Raw genomic sequence first — 23,089 nt, forward strand, 5'->3', positions numbered from 1 at the left:
GTGTGTCATTGTAAGCTTAATTATATGTCGTCAATTATTACAATTTCATGTTTTAAATATTTACTAACACTTTTCATGGATGATATAGGGGTCATTGGCAGTTACTTGTTTTATCAACGGTTCGGATGATAAGACTATTGTGTGGTTATGTTCCTTACACAAGAAGTCATCCACAAATTTTAAGAATATCATTGATAGGTAAGTACACTATAAACTTAACTCCGTACGTTACTAATTAAGCATCTTTTAACGCGGTTTTTGTATTAATCAGTTCATGGTGTGATTGCTTATTACATGATGGTAAATTATTTTTATAACTCTTTACCATATATATCTTAAAACTAATTTATGTCAACCATATTTTGAAATGCAGTTATTTACGGATGAACAATCAATGTTTTCGGAAGTCATATCATATGTGAGACATTCTTGGTCCATATATTTCCTAAATTTTTATAACACTAGGTTAGTTGATATAGTATAGGAATTAGACAGATAAAGATATATTATGAATGTTTGTAATACATTTTTATCAATATATAAAAATTGATTCTATGAATTTATGTATTTGTTTGGCTAAGTTATAATTGAATAGGTGAATTTAGATGGGTATATTATAATATTATAATCAGGGATGAATTTTCACATTAATATGAAAGTTTAAGAAGTAAAATCAATTTTAAATTTATTTTTTATATATAAAATAACTTTTTAATATATATTTTTAAAATATATTATAATTAATATTTTTTGTTTATATTGATCTTATAATTAGAAATATTATAATGACATTCTTTACCTCCAACACCTTAACACTTTAAGCTTTGTTTGGAGTGGGGAGAGAATTTGTAGAAAAATAGTGAATTTGTGAAAATTAGAAAGGATGTGTGAAAATTATATTATAAGTTATACACAATGATTCTATATATAATCGCCGTCTACACCTCAATAAAATAGACTCCATGTTCATAAGTAACAGTAACAGTTTCGAAATCATTGTAAAATTGTTAAAAGAATCATTGTGGACCTTTTCTGCACTAGTGTTTTTACAGAAAATGCAATTTGAGTGTAATCTTATTACAGCAACCAATATATAGCTGATAATTATTATTTTTCCTATTTGCCAGAAATAAGATTAATTGAGTTTCCTTTTATTTCAAAAATAATGAAGTAAAGTCCTTTTTTTTTAATTTTTCAATGCTGTATACACATTACATTACAACCTTGTCATCGGTCATAAACTAAAACAAGCACACAATAAAGCCTCTTTGATTAAATTTCTGGGTTATCTCTGGTATCTGCTGCTAATTAATAATAATATGAAAATGGCTAAACACAACGATGAATAAATGATGCGTAAGAAAAGGGCACAAGACACAAGCCTCTGCTTCTTAGGTCTGTCTTCAGTTCTTTGCTACCCTGTACCCACAAAACAACAAATAATCAATATCACATATTCAATTATAATAACCTAATATTTATATGCCATAATCATATATATGTTTTAAATTTGTTTCTCTTCTCTACAACTGCAGAATGTAGTAGAAAATTACATATGCACTATTCCATAACTAAAAAAATTATAAAAAACATTCCCTACACGAAAATCATGAAATAGAAATCAATTTTTAAAGACCAAAATAATTAGTTACAATAATAACTAAATTAGAGACCATTTTAGAAATTTAAAAAAAAAATAGTTTCTAAATTAGTTTTTATTATTGTTAAATAGTTTCTAAATTGGTATCTAATTAACCAATGTTTTAACTACCAATTATTTAGTTTCTAAATTTCGTAGCAAAAACTTTGGTTGCTAATTAGATACCAATTTAGAAACTATTTAACAATAATAGAAACTAATTTAGAAATCAAATTTTTATTTAGTTTCTAAAATAGTTTCTAATTTAGTTACTATTGTAACTAATTATTTTGGTATCTAAAAATTAGTTTTTATTTCATGATTTTCTTATAGTAACTCGGAAATGATTATGTACGTTCAATCTCTATTATTCTAATTATCAGTGTTATATTATAACTAATTATTTTTTAAACTATTCACTTTAAAAAGCTGAAAAATCCTCTTAATTAATGACCACACATATATAAATAATTTATATTCTTTAATTATACTTTAGCCTATAGGAGTCAAATTGTGGACAGAAATATAAAGAAAATTACAAAACTAAAGTTTATATATGCATTTCTTACCAGCTGCATCATTCTATTGCTTTGCGTGGATTTCATGTAAGGAGTGCTCAAAGTCTGTAGTGAATAAAGAGAGAATGTGAGTCTGAAAGAAATATACAAAGATGATTTGTTAATTTATACCTTTTCCCTAATTTCTATTTAGTTAAATGACCTTTAATTGAGTAGCCCTAGGTTCCACATACACTTAAAACGTGCAGCTTAATTAAGAGCTATAATTTACATTGGACACAACACAATTTAGGTGTAATATTTTGTGTTTTTATTTTATTTTATAACAAAAATTTAAGCTTCTGTAACTAATATAGACTTGATTATAAAAGTAGCTTTAATTAATAAATATGCCAGAAACACCTAAAGTGTTGCACTCAATTCATTTGACTGAACATATTTACTCTTATTAGGATTATATCATTACATGGCATTTTGATTTATAGGTGTTTTCTATAACATATCAGCACATAAATAAGAAATTAATCTTTGAAGTCTCTTTTTATTAATAGTTAGACTAATAAAAACATAAAAGTCTTTTAGCAATTACTTTTTAAAATAATTTATATAACTTATTGAGTTGTACTTAATGTGTTCATACTTTATACCTAAGAAAATGCAATAGACAAACTGTTGAAGGATTTGAGTAATTTTCTAATTAAAGTAAAGAAACACGTAAATTGAGAAAGTAGAAGTTTGTAGCATTAATTGGTTTGAATTAAAGCATTAAATATCACTTGAAATTATTATTAGTAAACTAACTTTTATATTTGTATAAGAATGCAAAGATCTTGATTATAGTTATAATCATCACACAATTTTAAAATTATTTTGTTCAAGAAAGAACGATTGATCTAATATAGTGTCTGAATATCCACCTGGATTTGTTGGTGAAGGAAATGGATGTAGCCAATGGCTTCACTTAAGACAGAGGCTGTACTGGTCTGCGAATTTTTCAAGAAGATAATTTAGAGTGTCAAATTCAAAGGAAAAAACAATATATATATATATGTATATACACATTGTGTATGACAGACACTAATTAGAGATCAGATACGATTTACCTTCCCAAAAGGTGCCACTAATCTTTGAAGAGTTTGAATCCTATCCCCCAATTTTTCCTTTCTTATCTGCTTTAAACTCAGTGCACATGGTTTTAGTTTAACGTGAAAAAGTGACACAAATCATCAATTTAAATAGCTGTTCATCATAAAATATTACCTTCAGGGGAGGGCATGATGATGGCCTTGACTTCTTGGCTTTGGCTTCAGATTCTTTTGGTAGAGAGCAATTGCTAGGCCTTTTGGTTGTTGCAACTTCACTTATAAACGATGAAATCTGAAATTTACTTCAAAAAGTTAACTAATCCAATCGAATAACGAAGAGACATAATGTTCCAAATATTGCTCAAAATTATTAATTAGTTTTAGCCTTCGTTATGCTTACAGAAATACCAGGACACCTGATTTAAACAGTATGCACACAATCAATGATTACTATTAATGCATAACTTTTGCAAAAATCAAAGGCGAACAGCCCAACACTCATAAGAAAAAGAAACTAAAATGAACGATATTTTTACCTGAATTAAAGTTAACATATAGAAACGTTAGATGGGAAATTAAAAACAAAGTTGCGTGTATGAATTAATTTAAAGCACCATAAAAGTTTAGTTCGTTGTATCTGTGCATTTGTTATGCATTGCATGTGAGAAGAGATGTGGAGAAAGCATGGTACTCACTTTTGAGCTATTTGATGGACTATTATCGCTGCCATGCATGTCGCTGTGGCACAAAGCTATGCTCTCGTTTAGACCAAATGTATCATAGCAAGGTTGGATTTCACAACTCTCGCTATAGCTTGTATGCAGATCAAACATTTTAGGATTTAAACCCAAAGAACATGAAACCAAGGAAGAGGTCATATCTAGGGTTGGTAAATTGGAAATTAAGCTAGCATCGCCAAAGTTGTTATATCTCTTGCTTTGTGTCCTTCCCTCAATAGACTTGTTATTATGAAAGACATTCTCCGCAGGAACAAACTCTGGACCAGTTACACCAAGACTGGATAAGAAACTAGGAGGATATCGTGGTTCATGAACTGGGATTAGTGAACATGATTCCTCCACAGCCTTCATGGAGGTGTTGATCATTTCACCTCTCATTCTTGCTGGAAAGAGATCACTAACTGGCTGTTGAGAGAAGCTTTTTCCATTGTGGAAACCAAAGGCTTGCCTTGTTGAAATTCTAAGTGAATCAGTCATGGCGTGCTTGTGCTGTAGTTCTCTTGAATTTGTAAAGCTCTCAGTTAGAAAGCCACTGTTACAACCATTGCTGCAAACAAACTCACACGTAGATATATAAGCCAATGGATGCATGCTATCACTGTTTCAAAGATGAAACAGCTAAAAGGGAATCAAGGAAAAAAAGTAGAATAATCATGAAATAGTAAAATGTGAAATCAAGATCAATAGTATTATTTAGAAGCATCATTTCAGCTAGCAGACTTTAATAATTAAAAGATTTGTAGTGGAGAGTTCTGTGCAAACTGGTGTATATGCTTTTCTACTATATATGTCCATACTCCTAAGTTGTTAGTTTTGTTGAACCACAAGTCCAATAATCAATATAAGAAGCCAGCTAATATATAATCAAGGGGGTTAAATTCAAATTCGTAAGACCTTGTTCTAAGAATTCATAGTAACACCTGAGACAATTATTACTACTATATTTAGGGGATATTATATGATATAAGTTATAGATCAGTATTTGAGTGAGTTCATCTTGAAGGAGTGTGAAGGAACTTACTACATGTTGCTTGGGATCCATGATTGACTAGTGGTAATGGAAGGTTTAGAGTCAGGTGGTGGGGTTGCTGAAGTTATACACTGAGCAGATTCTTCTTGAAGCTGATGCTGAAGATGGAAACTAGCAAATTCCATAATTACTTAAAAACTTGAAGATCCCCAAACAAAAGTGATCGAGCTAATTAGCTAGCTAACCTATCAAGCTTGAGAGACCTTTCACTTTTTACAATGTAACAAGATGGGATATATTGATATATATATTTGATAGCATGCACAAGTTGAAGCTCTTTTTCCTTGTTTTGCTCTCTTCCCTCGTTAAGTCTTTTTGAGATCACTATGCTCACTCCAAAGAACTCTAGTTATACAGGGAAATTCCCAAAGCAACTGCATAGAGCTTTGAAAAAGGGTCCTGAAAGAAGGTTATGGTGCTAGACAGCAAGGTTATTATATATACTGGTCCTCTGGGATCACCAAGTTGACTGTGTTTATGCTTTTAGGATAGACACAGATATGACACCTAGTGGGAATATGCATGAATATAAGTAAATTCTTTCTAAAGCTGAGCTAGTGGTATGGACCTTTTTCCTCGGTAAAAGGTTAGTGGACCTTTTGTTTTGCTTACAATAATATACAATATTTCAAAACAATACTATTTAATTTTGGTTAAGATCAAATGTGACTCATAGGGCAAACTGTGATTGACTTAATTATTTGAGCCATATCTCTGTTGGAGAAATTGTAATTGTATTGTCAAACCAGTTTTTTTAGCCACCATCATTATTGATTGGGAATGGTGATTTGGTTTAATTATTTAACCCAGATTAAGGAATGTTGTAGTTGTATTTGGTCAAGGGTTTTCTCAGCCAACCATAGTTTTTCCGATGGGTAAGGGTTATCATTTTTTCTTTCTGATACTTCACTGTTATCTCAGGTTTGGGGTAAGGTTGAGAGAAATTGTTGAATTGCTTTAATTTCAGTAATATTAAACCTAATTTACTCCCAGATTGTTTTGGTCACATATTGTATAGCTTTTCATAGAAATAGTTTTATAAGATAAAAATGAAAAGTTTAAAAGGTTTAAATAATGAACTTTTCATGTTAAAAATATTATTTTACTTTTAAAAAGTACTTTCTTATGTAGGAATCTTCTGATAAGAAACTAGCTTGATTCTTTTTGTAAAACTCTTCCAAAATGTTTCTTTCATTGGGATGATTACAAAAAAAGGCTAAGAACAAATTAGTAATAATAAGATAAAATGTATAATCACAATTCTCTTTCAATACATTTATTAATTCGGAGGAAAGTGGGATAATGAGCTCCTATAATTTTAATTATAAATTTAAAAAGATAATATAAATTATTTACAAATTTTATATCCATTTATGGATTTGAAAGATCAATAATTTTTTTAAGACAACTGCGCAGATAAAAAAAAATAGGACTGATTACTAAATAAATTAATTATCTCTCTTAATTGTTGTTAAATAGTTTAAAAAAAGTCTAAGAACACGGTAGTATATTCATAAAAATTAAAATTAAATTCAAAGTAAAAAATTTAAAAGAAAAATAGTGAGACTAAAACAAGTTACTACACTAAAAAAACAAAATTAGCTGCAAAAAGAAAGTGGAAGGATGTTGTGAACGTTAAATCACTACAAGAAAATCATGAAATAGAAACTAATTTTTACAGACCAAAATAATTAGTTACAATAGGAACTAAAATAGAAACCATTTTAGAAACTAAAAGAAAAATTGGTTTCTAAATTAGTTTATATTATTTTCTATTATTGTTAAATAGTTTCTAAATTGGTATCTAATTAGCAACCAAAGTTTTAACTACCAAATATTTAGTTTCTAAATAATAAATAATAATAAAAATTTCAAATTTTGTAGGTTAAGTTCACACAAACATAATATATATATATATATATAAATTAAATTTAAATATGTAATAAAATTATGAAGGTTAAGCCCACACTTATTTAAAAATTATGTGGCCAATATGTAGGTTAAACTCACGTTTCTTTAAATAAACAATATAAAATATAATTTTGTGCGGGAAGCATGTAAGTTAGGTCTACGCAAAAAACACATCACTTGTGTCCCACGTAGCACTGTCAATATTTTTATGTAAAACATATTAGTTTCCAAATTTTAATGATAACTATACTTTTTGCGTTCATTTATTATAACTAATGTCTTTTTTTACCCATCCTAATAAGTTTTTATTTTTTTTTGTAGTGAATGTAATCTGATTTAAAATAGGTAAATTAAGAGTTGAACCTCTCCTCTTGCGTTTCTTTTACATCTAATTTGTTAGCCGTTTCTTCTATTTCGGAATTGAAATATACACATTAATTTTGTGATATTTTGTTTTGCATGCTTATCCTTTTTGCCTGACATTTGTGTGTTTATAAGATTCAATTGATGCGGCATGGGAGTTTATTTTAATTTTAATGTTCATATAACTATAAGAAGCCAACAATTATCACAACACATTGTCGATCAAGTGGAGGATGTAGAATAAGTTCACTATAATGGGACACTGACTGAAATAGGAACTATTAAGTGAAATAAATAAACACCAAGGTAACACTAAAAAAAAATAAAAAAATAATATATATATATATAATAAAGAATTTGTTAGATGGATTTCAAAGATAAATATGGACATTAGAAGAATGTTTCAAATTAAATAATATAAGCATAACATTAGTATGACACAAAGATTAATTTAAATATAATAATTTAAAAAAAAAATTTAGAGTGGGTTTAACTCATGCAAAAATATTAATATTTTAATAATGTATCCTCAATTTTATAAATACTTTATTTGTTTAAAAAATAGTGTCAGTCATGCAAACGCTTATGAATATAACACTTAAAAAAAAATCAGTATTGTCTACGAATTTTTATTCACGGATCTGAGTGTATAGGTAAATTCAGCATTACATACGGATATTATTTATGAACAATATTATCTACGGACATTACCCACAAATTTTGAATCCGTAGGTAAATTCAACATTACATACCAACTATTATCCACGGATCTTATTACCTACCAACTTTTACCTACGGATCTCTGTTACCTACCAACTATTACTCACGAATCTCTATTACCTACAAACTATCACCCACGAATCTCTATTATCTACAAACTATCACTCACGAATCTCTATTACCTACCAACTATTATCATAATAATTATATACATAATATTAAAATATTATTATAATATAAAGAATTATAAAATCATAATTAATATTCATAAATAATAATAATCATAACTAATAAGTATACAAATTATTAATATTATAAACTAATAATATAATTAATATTATAATAATAATAATAATAATATTAATGATATTAGTAATAACAACATTAATAATATAAATACTATTAATAAAAATATTTATAAAATTAACATTATTTATAATATTAATAATATTTATAATATTAATAATATTTAATAATATTAATAATATTTAATAATATTAATAAATATTTAATAATATTAATAATATTTAATAATATTAATAATATTTAATAATAATTAATAATAATTAATAATAATGATATTAAATATATTAATTTATTAATTTTTATTTTATTAATTATATTAATATTGATAATCATACTCATAAGTATAATAATAATCATAACATGACAATAAAACTTGATTGGTGTAATGGTTAAAGTTTTTATGGACATTTCTTAAGGACTTGACTTCGAGTTCCCCTGCTGCACTTTAGTTTTAACATTAATTATAAATGACATACTATAAATAATAATTAAAATTAAAAATATTTGTAGTGTAATATGAAGAAGAAAAAAAATCTATAAGTTTTTTTAATCGACATTTTTTTTATCAGCAAAGAGGATCTAGAAGTTTCATAGGTTCACTTTCACTTTCTCCTTTTTTATTTCTCCTTTCTCATTGTGTGCCTTGTGTTTCTTGTAAATGTCCTTGGTTCCCACTGTCTCCCTAATCTGCATTTGGCTTGCATTCATGGGTGACAAAAGGGAAGTAATCTTGGATACCTTTATTGTTTACATTGGGGTGGTTTGACAAACCCTAACTATAATGTAGGAAAAGTGTTTGAAATTGGACACGAATTGAAAGCCTCAATCTTGAAGTGGGAGAGCAAATATGGTGGTGAGTAAGCAGAGAAGAAGAACTCATTACCATTATTGGCGTAAAGGTGAGTTATGGGTTGCGTTTTTATACGTTGATAGGATTTTCTGTATTTTGTGAGTTTGTTTGGTGTTGAAATTGGTGGTTGAGTAGTGTGTGAATGTTGCATGCGAAAGATCCTAGGATTCCCTTTTGCTTGGGCTCACATTAGACGCTTAATCTTATGGCGTAGAAGTTCACACTAGGACTAAACAATTCTTGTTGTTGGCCAGAGTAGACGCTTCCAGTTATCACTTTGTTGGTTACTTTGTTCATTAGAATCATATTCAGATTTTATTGGAATTTTAGGGGCACTACAAAACAAACATACTACAGAAGGACAAAATCCATCAATAACTACTAAAATTCATTGGTAAGATGAAATTTTCAATAGATTTCGGATGAAAATCCCTAAGGTTGAAATAGGATAATTGAATCATGTCTAACATAAGATAATTGAGACATGATACATAATTTGATTTGATTTTTTAATCCATTTTAACATCGGTCAGGTTCACACAATATTTTTTTCAAGTTAGAGTCAATCAAGTCCACTCTAATTCTCATTTTCCTTTTATTTTTTTCCACTTAGATTTGGTCAATCTCACTCTAATGCTACATTTTTCCCCCTTAAGTATGGATTGGACCGATACAAATTGCTTGATTTTTTAATTATTTAGTGTGGGCTAGACACACTAATTTTTCTTTTCTTAGTTAATGTTTGTTTAGCACACTCTAAAATTATATTATTAAATACTTATGCGTTCCTATAGTGGACTCTAGAAAATTTATATTATTAAAATTATATTTTAACTCAAGAAAATTAGATTTTTATCACTTTCATAGAAATGGTTTTGGGAATCATATAAATGATTTTGGGAAGATTTTGGTTAAAACATTTTCGACAAACATTATTTTTTATACTATATCATAAAATTAAATGGAAAATAAAAAATATGATTATCAAACTTCATATTTTTAAAAAAAAAAAAACTTTGTATTGATTATAATCTTAGAATTTGTTTGGACTAAGATGGAAAGAAAAGACAAGAAAGAAAAAAAAAGTGAAAAATGAAATTATTTACATCTAAAAGAGTAAAAATGAATAAAAAGTTTATTTGATTTTATAATATAAGATATTTCAAGATATTACATTGTTAAAAAATTTGTTTATTTATAAACATAATCCCATAAACATGAATGATCAACAAAACCTGTTGGTGACCATTGCAATTAAATGAGAATAGAAAAAAGTAGAAAATACTTAACCCATAATAAGGTTGGTAACTAGTCATGCTGACTTAACCAAAAACTATATTCCCAATCCACCAACATCACCAAACCATTCGAACCAAAACTATATTCCTTAGGCGCGAGTGTTCTTATCATTTCTACACAACCAACCACATCAAATGCTCTTCCTTGTCTTCCTCCTAAGTAGCCCAGTGAAAATTTTGTAAATGAGGTAATCGATGTAGATGAAAAAAAAAATTAAATATTTAATTTAATCATTTACTAAAATGTCCTTAAATCTATTTCATTAAGGTTAATTTTTAAATAACATGCAAATTTTAAGTATTTTCAAACCTATATTTCTTAAACAAATACATTTTTGTCATAAATAAAAATAATTCCAAATTAAATATTTTGTTGTAAATTTAATATTTCAGCTAAGAAATTTGTTTGACAAGATAAATAAAATAACACAATTTTAATATATATTGTTACTTAAATAACCTTCAAATAATTAATTATCATCGTAAAAGTACTCATTATTAATTATATATATAACCAGTCTGATTGTGTGAGTGAGAAATTTCAAATCATAAAATTATAAATTTTGGTATAGATACATAATAAAAAAATTGGAACATAAAGTCCCATAATTGATTATGATTACAGACATAATAAATTACTTTGAGGCATATGGGATAACAAATTAGGCATGGAATCATAATTACTTATATGTTGGATCAATATACACCAAACACAAACTATTAGTGTATTTACATAATAAAATGCACAATCTTAAACAATCATTGTAGAGGGAGTAACTTCATCTTTCTTGTCGCTCTCTATGTATATATAAAATCAAATTTTCATCATATCACAAAATTAGCAGTCATAAATTACATGGTTGACCTTATTGTCCATCACTTCCAATGGTGGCATGGCAAGCTTTGGGATAATGCACTTCCAAAAGACCATTTTTTAGCCGACTCATTAATTAGTTGTCGATAAAGAATACATTCCGTCTCATGTATTTGAGGGGTTTCCAGTTCAACTTTTTTTAATATAAAGACTAATATTGCTTAGCAACTACAAACTATTATACCAAAATTTTTAGTTGTTAATTAAATATTAATTTATAAATTATTTATTAATAATAAAAATTAATTTAAAAATTAAAAAAAATTAATTTTTAAAATAGTATTTTATTTTTTATCAGTAAAAAAATAAATAAATAAAATGAATCGCTTAAGGAGTGATTTAACCCTTATACAAAACAACACTTTAAACTCTTCATTCCTCTCTACAAATATCTGCTGAATAGACAAGATCACAATACTAGTAAAAGACACGCACATAAGAGGTCAAAAAGTCATCATCGTACAAGTCACTAGATCCAAGCACCAATCAGAGAAAGAAAACATCCTAAAACGAGACTTAGAATAGATCCAAGACCAAACATTAACTTGAATCATTACAAACACTTCAGACACGTCAGCCTTTCCCCTATTAAAAATGACATTGTTTCTGTGTTTCCAAATTTCACTCACGACATCAACCTAAATTGCTCTCTAAAAATCATTAACCAGACCAGAAACATTACATAGCCCAAACTGAATAAAATTTAACATAGGATCAGAGTGAGTGACAGACACCACACCAACAAACAAGCCAAGCAAAAAACAGATGGTAGTTGGACTCCTCCTCCTTTCCACACAAACAACACAAAAGGTTATCAACCATTATTCCATGCCTTTCCAAGTTGACTGTGGTAGCAATCCTATTCTCCAATAGAGGTAGTGATTATTTTTTATCTTTAATATTTATTTCTATTTAATGTTTTTTTTTTTAGTGAATGGAGTTAATTAAGGTGCAGCGATTTCTCATAATGAACATGAGAATGAATATGGAGGAAGATGCAGTATCCATAAAATTTGATCTGAAATATCTGTTAATGCAAGTACAGTACTTCAGTACTCATCACCTTTAAGCCTGATTCTCTGTAGCCATGTTCCACGTTCTTCATCTTATTAAATTTTCTAAACTGATAGAATTATTTGTGTCTGAACTAAAATGCTATTATTTATCACAATAATGCTTATAGGTTTTTTTTAATGAGTTTCTTTATAACAACAGAGAAAAATAAAAAAGCTCTTTCTATTTATTTAAAAAAAAATTATAGAAAAGTTTACACTGACCCACTGATAATAGATGTGAAGATGGTTTAATTAGAATGGGTTTTGAGTTGAAAAGCATAGAATTCCTTTTGTTCCAATGGACGTGCGTTTCTCTTTTGCTTTTGCGGCATTACTAAAACTTTTATCTTGTCTCGTGATAAGTTGTGATAAAGAAGGTTATTCTGAGTGTCCAGAAATTCAATACAGTAGTTGGGAAAAAGCTGTTAGATTCCCTTTTTACAGTCACATCCTATGTATTTGCAGGAAGTAGCGAATATTAAGATAAGACAAAAATGGATTGAATAATTTGATATAGTGCTCATATTTAATTAGTTTTTATTTCCACAGCAGTATGGAGAAAAGGTAGCTATTTCTATATGTTAGAAAGGTAAGGGGTAGGTTTAAAATAACATTTTCCATAGAATAATAATATTGTGTGTTGTTGTGTATGAAGATGGCATTATTATTAGCATGTTGTAGGGTGAGATTTAATATATTTTAATTGTAGGAGCCCCTAATCTCTCTGCCTATGCCTCTTCATTTTTGGGCATCAAATGCAAATCCACGCTGGAATGGATGCTTCACACACTCATATAATCAAATGCAAATTATAAAACTAAATTTCTTCAAATACCACAAATAAACAAATAACCCATTTACACCCGTGAACTCAAATACCACAAATGAAGGCCCTGCTAGAACTCAAGACTCTAACAAATGAGAGCATGAAAAGTGTATATAAAGGTAAAGGAAGGATACCAATTTTAAATGAAGAAGTCTATCAATAAACAAATTTTGCTTTATTTATAAACAAATTTTGCTTTATTTATAAACAACTTTTGCTTTATTTTATTTGTGATAACTTATTGAGAATTGAATTTAAAGCTAATTCAATTTTATAAAATGAATCTTTCAACCTATTTATATATCATAAAAAGTTTTTATTTTTAGTATGTGATCTTCGATAAAATTCAATATTTATTATATTCAATTATACATTAAAGTGGGTAAAATTTTTATGAAAGTGTTAGATATATCTTTTTTCGTCTTTGTACTTGCATTTAAAATTGATTTTTGTTCATAATCCGAACTTTATACATCTTAAGTATTTGAAATAGAGAAACTATTGCAATGAGTCCTTATTAATTTTTTTACGTGTCAAATTCATGTGAACTATGATATTAAAATATTTCATGTTGACTCATCAATATTGTAATATTATAATATAATTTTGACTGAAAATTCATTTATTAGATGAAAAAAAATATGTATAAAAAATCATTTCAATAATTTTCTTATTATGAGTATATAAGAGCATAAAAATTGGATTAGAAACTAGAACTATAATTTCAAGTTATAGTAATGAAAAACATATCTAACCACATAATTAATGAAATAGTACCATACTTTTAAATAGACAAGTAATTCCTAGGTAATAACTGTTAACTAGCAATACATCTGAATTAAAATAAATAATTAAGTTAACTGATAAATATAAAACTATTTATCGTGATAATAATAATTATTTAAGCGGGTTATTTTGTAATTGTTACCTGTTTGTACTAAAATGGCCAAATAATACGTAAATTTCATTTTAATTAAAATATCAATGACAATTTATTGTTTAATTCAGTCTGAATATTAAAGGCTAGTATATTATATTATCGAGCAATTAAGTAGAGACAAAAAAATTTGTGGTTCACATTGTCAGAATGTGAATGATGCATATAACTTATTGCCTACTGTGTATTAATATATATGTTGTTCAATTATTGTTAACCAGTTAACAATAAATATTAGTTCCACTAATCTGTAGTGGTAGTTAATTCCCTTTCCATGTTTTATTCTGTTTTTTCTTTCTTATACATGCGTGTTTTCTTCTCTAAAATACGCATGCACACATATATTAAGATAAATTTAAATGTGATGAGAGTCATTACTCGCAGGGGTCTTAGTGGTATTAGGTACATGTAATTTGGTGAACTTTCCTACTATTGTTATGAACATGCATATAGATTGAGGTCTGAAACCTTTTAAAATTTTGGATGTGTAGATTAATGCAACTGTGTGTTGATGAGTTAGTGAGAAAACTTTGGAATAGCTACGAGGTAAGTGAGATAACATGATAAAAATTAGAAACAAAATTAAAATTTTAAAATAAGACTTAAAACAATGGAGTATTGATATATTTAGAAACCTTATAATAATAAGAAACAAGGTACTATTAAGAAAATAGGTGAGTTGGACAAGTTAGATGATGAAGGTAATTTAGATTTTGATGGAAGAGAGGAGTGAAAAATATTGTTCTCATACTTGAAAAATTATCAAACAGAAAACAAAGGCGGTTCAAAAACAAAAGACAAGGGCTAAATGGATTAGTCATGAGGATATGAACTTTAGATATTTTTATTCAATGATTAATTGGAGAAGAACATAAAATGAGATCAAAAGAGTAGAATTTCAAGGAGAATGGTATGAGAAACCTAGAGTGGTCAAGAATAAAATGAAAGAGTTTTACCAAAAAAAATGAGTGATAGTAGTTGTGTAGATGTTAAGCTAGAAAATATCATTTTTCAATTCATTTCAATTGAGGATAATAACTTATTAATAGAACATATAGTAGAGGTAGAAGTTAAGGAGGCTATGTGGCAATGTAACAATACCAAAAGTTCAAAATATGATGAATTTAATTTTGGCTTTATCAAGAAATATTAGGAGGTAATGAAAGGTGATGTAATGGAGGCAACAAATTTTTTTAAACTAAATGCATCATTTATGCCACTCATTCCTAAAGTAGACAATCCCATAGGCCTAAATGAGTATAAACCAATTTCACAGGTAGATTGCATAGGTAAATTGTGTATGCAAAGTAATCTCTAAAGTTCTATCTATTAGATTGAATGGTGTTTTAATTAAGATAATAAATCTCTTCTATATTGCATTCATTAAGGGTGGAGAAATTATGTATAACGTGTTAATAACCAATGAAGTGGTAGAGAAAATTAGAAAAAGGAAAAAAAGTTGTGTAATAGTCAAAGTGGACTTTAAAAGAACTTATGACTCTGTGAGATGAAATTTCTTGGATATATGATGGTTATATTATGTTTTAATAACAAGTGATTAAGTGGATGATGGTTTTTTGGAATCATGCGTTAGTCAATGGCAGCCTAACTCAAGAATTTAAACCTACAAAAGGTTTAAGACAAAGGGATCCACTAGCACCATTTTTGTTTTTTATAGTTGTAAAAGGTCTTACTAGGATAGTGCCAAACAATTAGGAAAAATATGGCAGAGGAAGTAAAAATAAGGAAAAAAGAGAGGTTGAAGTAAGACAAGTGCTAACAATATTTTCACCATCAAGAGTATACTTAGGTGTTTTGAAACATGTGTTATATATGGGGACGAAAGTGAAATAAGTAGTTATCTATTCATTACATGTATATTTGTAGAGGGAGTATGGATTAAATGTAAAAATTGGACCAAGGTCAATACAATGCAACATAATCAACTCGAGCTTCATTCCTAACAATTCAACATTCTATAGTTTAATGATTTTGAAAATAGAATATATGTGGATAACTGATATTTAATTAATGTATATGGAATCAACTAAATACAATTATATTTAAGAATGTTAGAATAGATGCATATAAGATATTTAATAGGACACAATTAAAAATGTGGGTTTAATTACATTGTAAATTTAGTAAAAATACATTGTATCTTTTGATTGGTGTTTATGTTCATGCGTTTATATTACTCTGGTCACTAAAATATATAAAAATGAAGGATGGGAATTAAAGATGAAAATGGTTTGAAATAGAGTAATAATGAAAGGTATTGATATAAGAATATAAGTTTTACCAAAATCAAGTAGAGAATATAATAGGTGACCAATTTTTATATTAGAACTAGTCATGAGATTTAATACGTGTGAAATTCAATATAACAAAAATGTAAATAATGCATCTTTTTACTAGTATTTATAATGAGATTTATTTACTCCTAAAACGCTCACAATAAACCTTAATTAGTCCTTAAATATTCACAAGAGACTCTATAACACAAATAAGGTATTTGGAGGGGAAACGGACATGAGCTCGCGTTAGATGGTAGTAGATTTTTCATTCATGCTTTTCTTTTTCTAAAGTTGATGTCTATTAAATATGTTGTGTGTTAAAAATGGTGAAACGTTAACAAGATGTGGCTGTAGTTTAGTGGTAAGAATTCCACGTTGTGGCCGTGGAGACCTGGGCTCGAATCCCAGCAGCCACACTACAATTTTTTAAAAATTAAATTTTTTATTTATTTTAACTAACGGTTTTATTCATCTCTCACTGATGTTTGTCTCTTGGAATATTTGCACAGAGCAAGGAAGGTAGTAGAATGGGCGGCGGTGAGGGCGAAGATGGATGGCGTTACACATGGGAAGCACAGTCCCATGTCCCAACGCTGCGTTTAATGCTCTTCCCCAATGACAAAACCCTAAACCCCTCTCTCCAATGCCACGACCTCGCCGTCAACCTTCACTCCTCACACTCTTTCCTCACTCTCACAACTTCCTCCCTCTCCCTTAGGGTTCCACTTCCAGCCGTCTTGGTCGATGCCGACTCTCCGGTAACATTTCGCCCACTTTCCGACCACATCGAGGTCAAGCTCCTCCTTCTCCTCCCCGTCGACCATCCCATTCTCTCCTCACTTCACCCTTCAACATCTCCGCTGCCTGACCCTCTTATATCAGAATCTGGTAATCTCTAAATGTCGTTGCTGATTATTCATTTCTGACTTTTTTTAAATTATGTTTAACTTTTTTTTTTAATGTTTGTTCAATAAGTTGTGCTTATTTCCCAGTTCTTGTTTTGTTGCAGATGTGTCAAAATTGTCTTCTGCAGGAGAAGTTGACTTTTACTGCAGAACTTGTACCTTCAAGTTGACCAGAATTCCTCTCAGGTAGCATGCCATTCTTTGATTCTGCTTTTTTCTCAGAAATAGATAAATTTAGCCTTAAACACTCATAGAAGAAGAAACTAAATAGAAACAAATGAAACAAATTCTTACAAATACTTACTTCTACATAAACTAAATCTAATTTAGCTTATTGGAGAATTTTATTTCATTTCTTTATATTTTCTTCTAAGCTAAATTAGAAGAAATGAAGTAAAATTCTCTAATAAGCTAAATTAGATTTAGTTTATGTAGAAGTAAGTATTTGTAAGAATTTGTTTCATTTGCATGTTTAAAGAGAAATTTATCTAAATATAGCTATAATTTTTCTTTTTGAAAACGTGAAATTATTTATGAATCACAGGTACTTCAATTTGCTTCACGTGTTTGCCGATACCGATACACTAAGATATTTTATCTATAGATGAAGTTTCTAAACCTACGAAGCATCAATACTTTTAGTTGTTTTATGTATATGATGATATGATGCTGATACTCTTGAATACTTTAACGATACATATTGGTGAAGTATACACGTTTTTAAAGCATTTACATCTGATAAAGTCACAATAAACGTAAAGTATGTGTAATATACAAATATAGACATTGTTTCTTCATAAATCAAGGATGATGTACTCTTTATAAATTATTTTAAAGAATTTATTTGATTGATAGTGTTATTCATATATGTAAGTAATAAAAATAATTTATGATGACAGTGATTTATGATTTTTTATTTTGGCAATGTCTAAAAAATGTGTTTTTAATTTGGATTTGTACCATTGCAGTTGTATATTTGTAATGTTTGATGAATTTTTATACAATTTTAAATATGTATTTGCAGTATCATATTATCTTATTTTCAGAACTACACTATAGCCTTATTTGATACGCATTGCATGTGATATGCCTGTCTGTGCATCATACCTCTAAACAATGGATAGTATCATTGAGAGTTCATACTTATGTCACTCATGGTTGATTGGTATAGGAGGTTGAATTTGTTTAGAAAAAGGTTGTTAATATACTGGTAGTTACAGGGTCATGGGCTAATGGTTTTCTTAATTGTTTTTGTTCTTGAGGTTTTGTTTGCTTTACTTTTTAGGAATTTTGTTGAAATGCCATCGGTGAATTGGAGAGAAGTGGCTGACAACTGGTTTGGGGCTTGTTGTTGCTCTTTTGGAGGAATAAGTGAGAAGATGGTGATGAGGTATGTCAGTTCCTATACGTGCGTGCCAGGGGTCTGTCTTTTAAGTTCTGCTTCTGTCACACTTTGCAAGGATGATCTTGTGGAATATAATTTTCCAGAAGGGTGTGGAAAGCAAGAGTGTACTTCTGTAGCAGAAAACCCCAGAGATGATGCTATCGGCAAAGTTTCAAGAAACTGTGAATTGAATGATGAAAGGACTTCAACTTGCAGTGATGATGAAAGAACTTCAACTTGCAGTGATGATGGAGGAGTGACCCTTGCTTTTGGTAGCAATTATAGGTTTGTAGACTCTGAGGATGAGAAGCTTTCTATGAATTTGAGATGTGAAGTTGCAAAGAGTAAACCTGATTGTGGTCATTTCTCTGATTCACATCCAGATTCGAATGGCACCAAAGATGTCTCTGAAACTCCGAGTTGTTGTGCTCGAATGACAAACAATCTCGGGGATGAACACAGTGAGCATCATTCATGTGGAACTGCTGGAAGGGAAGGGATGCCAACAGAGACCCTGGAAATTCTGGGAAATCAGAAGTCTCTACTTAACGGTTTTCTTGAAGATATTTTCATGGCTAGATTATCAAATCTTACAAAGGATATTGATTGGCGTGAATTTACATGCCCTCAATGCAGGTCTCTCATTGGAGCCTACCCATGTTGTGAGGGCCATACACCAGTAGATGAAGGAGTACGGCTGTTCAAATGTTACATTTCAACTTGTTTGCCAGTTGGAGGACCCGAGGACATGTTCAGGTTTGCATGGAATGAATAAATCAGTGTGTCTTAATTCCTTCCATAACAGAAAGAAAACGGTGACATGTTTTGTGCCATTATAACTCAGTTGCAGTTGACTACGGGAAAATAGCTCTGCTAAAACATGTATACTTATATGATTTGTTTAAGTGAAATTAATGTCTTGATGGGTAATTTGATTCGTCCAGTCAACTAATTTGGGGAATACTAAGTGAATTAATGAAATTGATTGACATTAACTGGTTAGTAGAAATTTATATTGTGTAAAAAGGTATTAAGTTTTTCTTTCATACATGCCTGGGTGGGAAGAAGTGGTACAGTACTGTCTTTTTATGTGCGTGCACTATATGAATATTTTGAGGGAAGTTAAATAAGTATGGCTCATAATAAGACAGATTTATCTAAATTCCTTGGAAGTTGGAACAATATTATAGTATTTCCATAACAGTGTGTGCATACATAGACTTTACCAACTAATACCATGCATTTAGACACGAAAGAGTTAATAGTGAACATGGTCTTGTCTTGACATTCTTGAAAACAAAAGGTTGTAATAGATATATTATAGGCCAGAGGCAAAATGAAAGCTATCTTCCTTGCTGATTCTTCTTGATCCTGTGAACGAGAATGACTGTACGCATGCTGTGTATTCCAAACCATAGCTATTCTATTACATGTTATTTGCAAGTCCTCTCGGGTATTTTTTGATATATAATTTAAGCATGAGAAGGATTATTGTTTTTGTTGCAAAGGAGGACTTGAAAACTCAGAAGGATTATATTTTGATATTTGTTTGTTAAATACGGATATACCCTGAATAAATTTTAATGCGTTATATTTGTCAACAGCAAATATTCAATGGGCAAAATGTTTGCAAATCGGTTGGTGGAGTGTGCAAGTGACGAATCATTATTTCGGTTTGTGATTAGAGATCTAACAACCAAAGCCCCCGTTCTACAAATCATTCTTTTAAATCCAGATACTTGGTCTTGTTCTGGTAATTGTTCTGGTACAGAGGACAAAGACCCAGTTCATAAACTTAAGTTACAGCCCATCATCAAAGTGCTTTATTCTGACTGCCACAATGCAACAGAATCTCAATCAAGGTCAGTTATGAAATTATTTCTTTTATCATGATAATCCATTAATTTGAAAAATATAGTAAAGGGTTTTCTTTCCATTTTTTCTGTTTTGGTTTGAACTTTGGAATTAGGTTTGCTTTTGTTTTTCTTGACGTTTTCCATGTTTGATTACGAGATACTTTGACTCATTTCTTCCCCTTATTAAGCTAAAATAAGGAGACTATTTAAAAAAAATTGTTTTGATTAGGGAATAATGATTTGTCTACCCATTAACTTTGAATAATCTATGGGTTCATCCACGATGTTTCTTGAAAATTTGAACAATTCATGCAGGATTATAGAGGAATGGGCAACGAAGAGTTCCGCTGAAAGCATTTTCATGATGACTCGTCAGTCACAAGAATTGGTGGGATTGTTCATCTCAGCAAAAGATTTATATCCACCTTCATGCGCTTCCTTTCAAGGTTTAATTTTGTCATCTTTGCAATGGTAGTAATATATTCATGAACTCATTTGGCAAACAAAAGGGCTGAGCATTGAATGCATGATTAAAGTTTTATGTTGTATGAAGGGAAACGCCATTTTATAGCTAAAATTTACTTGACAGAATAGGATCCAGAATGATATTGATCTTGACTTTTTGGATAGATAAATGGCGTCAATGAGAATTTTTCTTATCCAACTACGTTGTTGCTGGTTAAATCCTGTTAAAATCCAGTTTTCTTGACCCAGTTTTAGACAGCATCACAGCTGTTAAACAACTCTCACTCAAATGAAGCAAAGAGACTTTTGTATTATTGTAGTCTTTCATAATTTGTATTAAATTTTTCTCAAGCCTAATTAATGCATCTCTGTCAATAATTCTAATACTGATTTCCATCCCATTTAATGACCAATTTTAATATGTAAGTATAATAAAAATGAAATACAAATCCTCTTTTTTTTTTCTTTTATAATTTTATATTTCTACATGTTTAACAAAACTGGAAGCGTTTTAATCAGTTTGTGGTCCATCAAATATGCCAGCAATAGTTATTTTAGGAAAGTACCCTGCACATAAGTTGCAATACATTTTCAAAACTTATATTAAATCACCTTAGCAAAATCACAATTTACAATTGTTGTGTCATTGATTGCAGTTTCTGCCAATATGGAAGCACTTTAGTTTATGAAGGCCATGATTGGATTAACTCACAAGTAGTCTTTAGTGAGGAGACACTGATACCATTACACCAAATGCATTTATGTAAAAACTGTTAAATTGATTATACTCAATATGTGATAAGCCAAACTGGTAAATAAAATCAAATTGAAAATCCAGGGAATCAAACTCTAGAAGAAACTATATTACCATTAAGCACTTTTGATAACATTATTATTGCTATTATTCTTCCAATTATTATTACCCTTTTTTTATACAAATTCTTACTATCTTATTCTTTAATTATTTTTTTAAACTAAAATAATTATTTATAATAAAAATTATCTAATAAATAAATAAATAATATCTATAATAAAATTACAGAAATTGTTTAAGATTTTTATAATTATTTTTTATAATTTAATAATATTCCTTTATTTTATCATCATAACAAAAGTGGATACATATACACGTAAACGTAATGCATGTGTTTCCAATAATATATTATTATTCTTATTATTATTATTATAAATAAAATAATAATAAAAATAATGTTCACTAGTATATGGTACAGTGATAATATAATTTTCTTTATCATCTTAGACTTAAATTTTTCTTTATTAAGAATTATAATTGTTAAACTTTATCTTTTATTTTAGTCTTTAGAATTTTAAAAAATAAGTGAAATTCGTTCTTCATCATAGCTTTCATTAATATTTAATATTTTTGTTGACGGGGAAAATGGGTATCATATAGTATTTGTGACAACCACTTGATATCAAAGACTAAAATCAGAGCTTTAAAATAGAAGAGAAATCATGGTTTTAAAAGTGGAAGGACTAAAGCTAATCTTTTATCAATTTTTTCAATAGAAAGAATACATTTTATTTAATTAATGAAAAAAGAGACATTCTGTATTTTTATATTTTTAAAAAATAAAAGATAAAAAAGGAATGATGGTAATTAAAATAAATATTTGATAGTTTGTAGTGAGTTAGAACTATATAGCATAAACACTTATATGATACGACACAGACATATTTAATATGTATAATTTCTAAAATGTAGGACATGGAAATATGGATGTATATATTATATAATTATAAATTATATAAATTGACAATGAAGATTTATGTGTACAAGTATGTTTCAATTTTTGTTAACAGAAAAATGTTTTTCATTGTTGATTTAAAATGATTTGTTTTTTATTTTTATAATCGTAATAAAAATTTATATAATAAATTTAAGTTTTTAAAAAATTAATGTATTTTTTTTAAATTGTGTAAGAATTGTGTTAAAATTATCAAAAATTCAATAAATATTTTTTGAATTGGACATTTTAATGATAAGTGTTCAAACAAGTATCCTCCTG

General features: G+C 28.7%; 2 protein-coding genes and 1 non-coding gene across 6 annotated transcripts; 2 read left to right on the forward strand and 1 right to left on the reverse strand.

Annotated features, from left to right (window-relative positions):
* Window positions 1–1,130: 1,130 nt before the first annotated feature.
* Window positions 1,131–5,424, reverse strand: LOC137808418 (uncharacterized). Of its 2 annotated transcripts, none has more exons than XM_068609516.2 (7): window positions 5,004–5,424; window positions 3,938–4,529; window positions 3,418–3,534; window positions 3,261–3,326; window positions 3,075–3,140; window positions 2,209–2,262; window positions 1,131–1,419 (listed from the first exon to the last, which is right to left on the reverse strand). In XM_068609516.2, exons 1-7 carry the CDS (start codon window positions 5,135–5,137, stop codon window positions 1,330–1,332), a joined length of 1,119 nt encoding a protein of 372 aa, XP_068465617.1. In that variant the 5' UTR covers window positions 5,138–5,424; the 3' UTR covers window positions 1,131–1,329. The 2 variants fall into 2 exon arrangements, with proteins under 2 accessions (XP_068465617.1, XP_068465616.1); XM_068609515.2 differs by having other exon boundaries at window positions 3,261–3,329.
* Window positions 5,425–16,793: 11,369 nt separating this feature from the next.
* TRNAH-GUG (transfer RNA histidin (anticodon GUG)) lies at window positions 16,794–16,865 on the forward strand. Its single transcript has one exon. It is a non-coding gene; the product is annotated as a tRNA-His (tRNA).
* Window positions 16,822–21,258, forward strand: LOC137808419 (HECT-like ubiquitin-conjugating enzyme (E2)-binding protein). 3 transcript variants are annotated; one of them, XM_090299757.1, is made up of 6 exons: window positions 16,822–17,337; window positions 17,459–17,540; window positions 18,640–18,744; window positions 19,375–19,494; window positions 20,343–20,600; window positions 20,910–21,258. In XM_090299757.1, the coding sequence occupies exons 1-6, from the start codon at window positions 16,977–16,979 to the stop codon at window positions 21,067–21,069; spliced, it is 1,086 nt and encodes a 361-aa protein (XP_090155883.1). In that variant the 5' UTR covers window positions 16,822–16,976; the 3' UTR covers window positions 21,070–21,258. The 3 variants fall into 3 exon arrangements, with proteins under 3 accessions (XP_090155883.1, XP_068465619.1, XP_068465618.1); XM_068609518.1 differs by having other exon boundaries at window positions 16,824–17,337; window positions 18,640–19,275; XM_068609517.1 differs by having other exon boundaries at window positions 16,824–17,337; window positions 18,640–19,494.
* The last annotated feature ends 1,831 nt before the right edge of the window (window positions 21,259–23,089 follow it).

Source organism: Phaseolus vulgaris, chromosome 3, assembly GCF_051622355.1.
Source record: "Phaseolus vulgaris cultivar YP4 chromosome 3, ASM5162235v1, whole genome shotgun sequence".
Taxonomy (NCBI): Eukaryota; Viridiplantae; Streptophyta; class Magnoliopsida; order Fabales; family Fabaceae; genus Phaseolus; species Phaseolus vulgaris.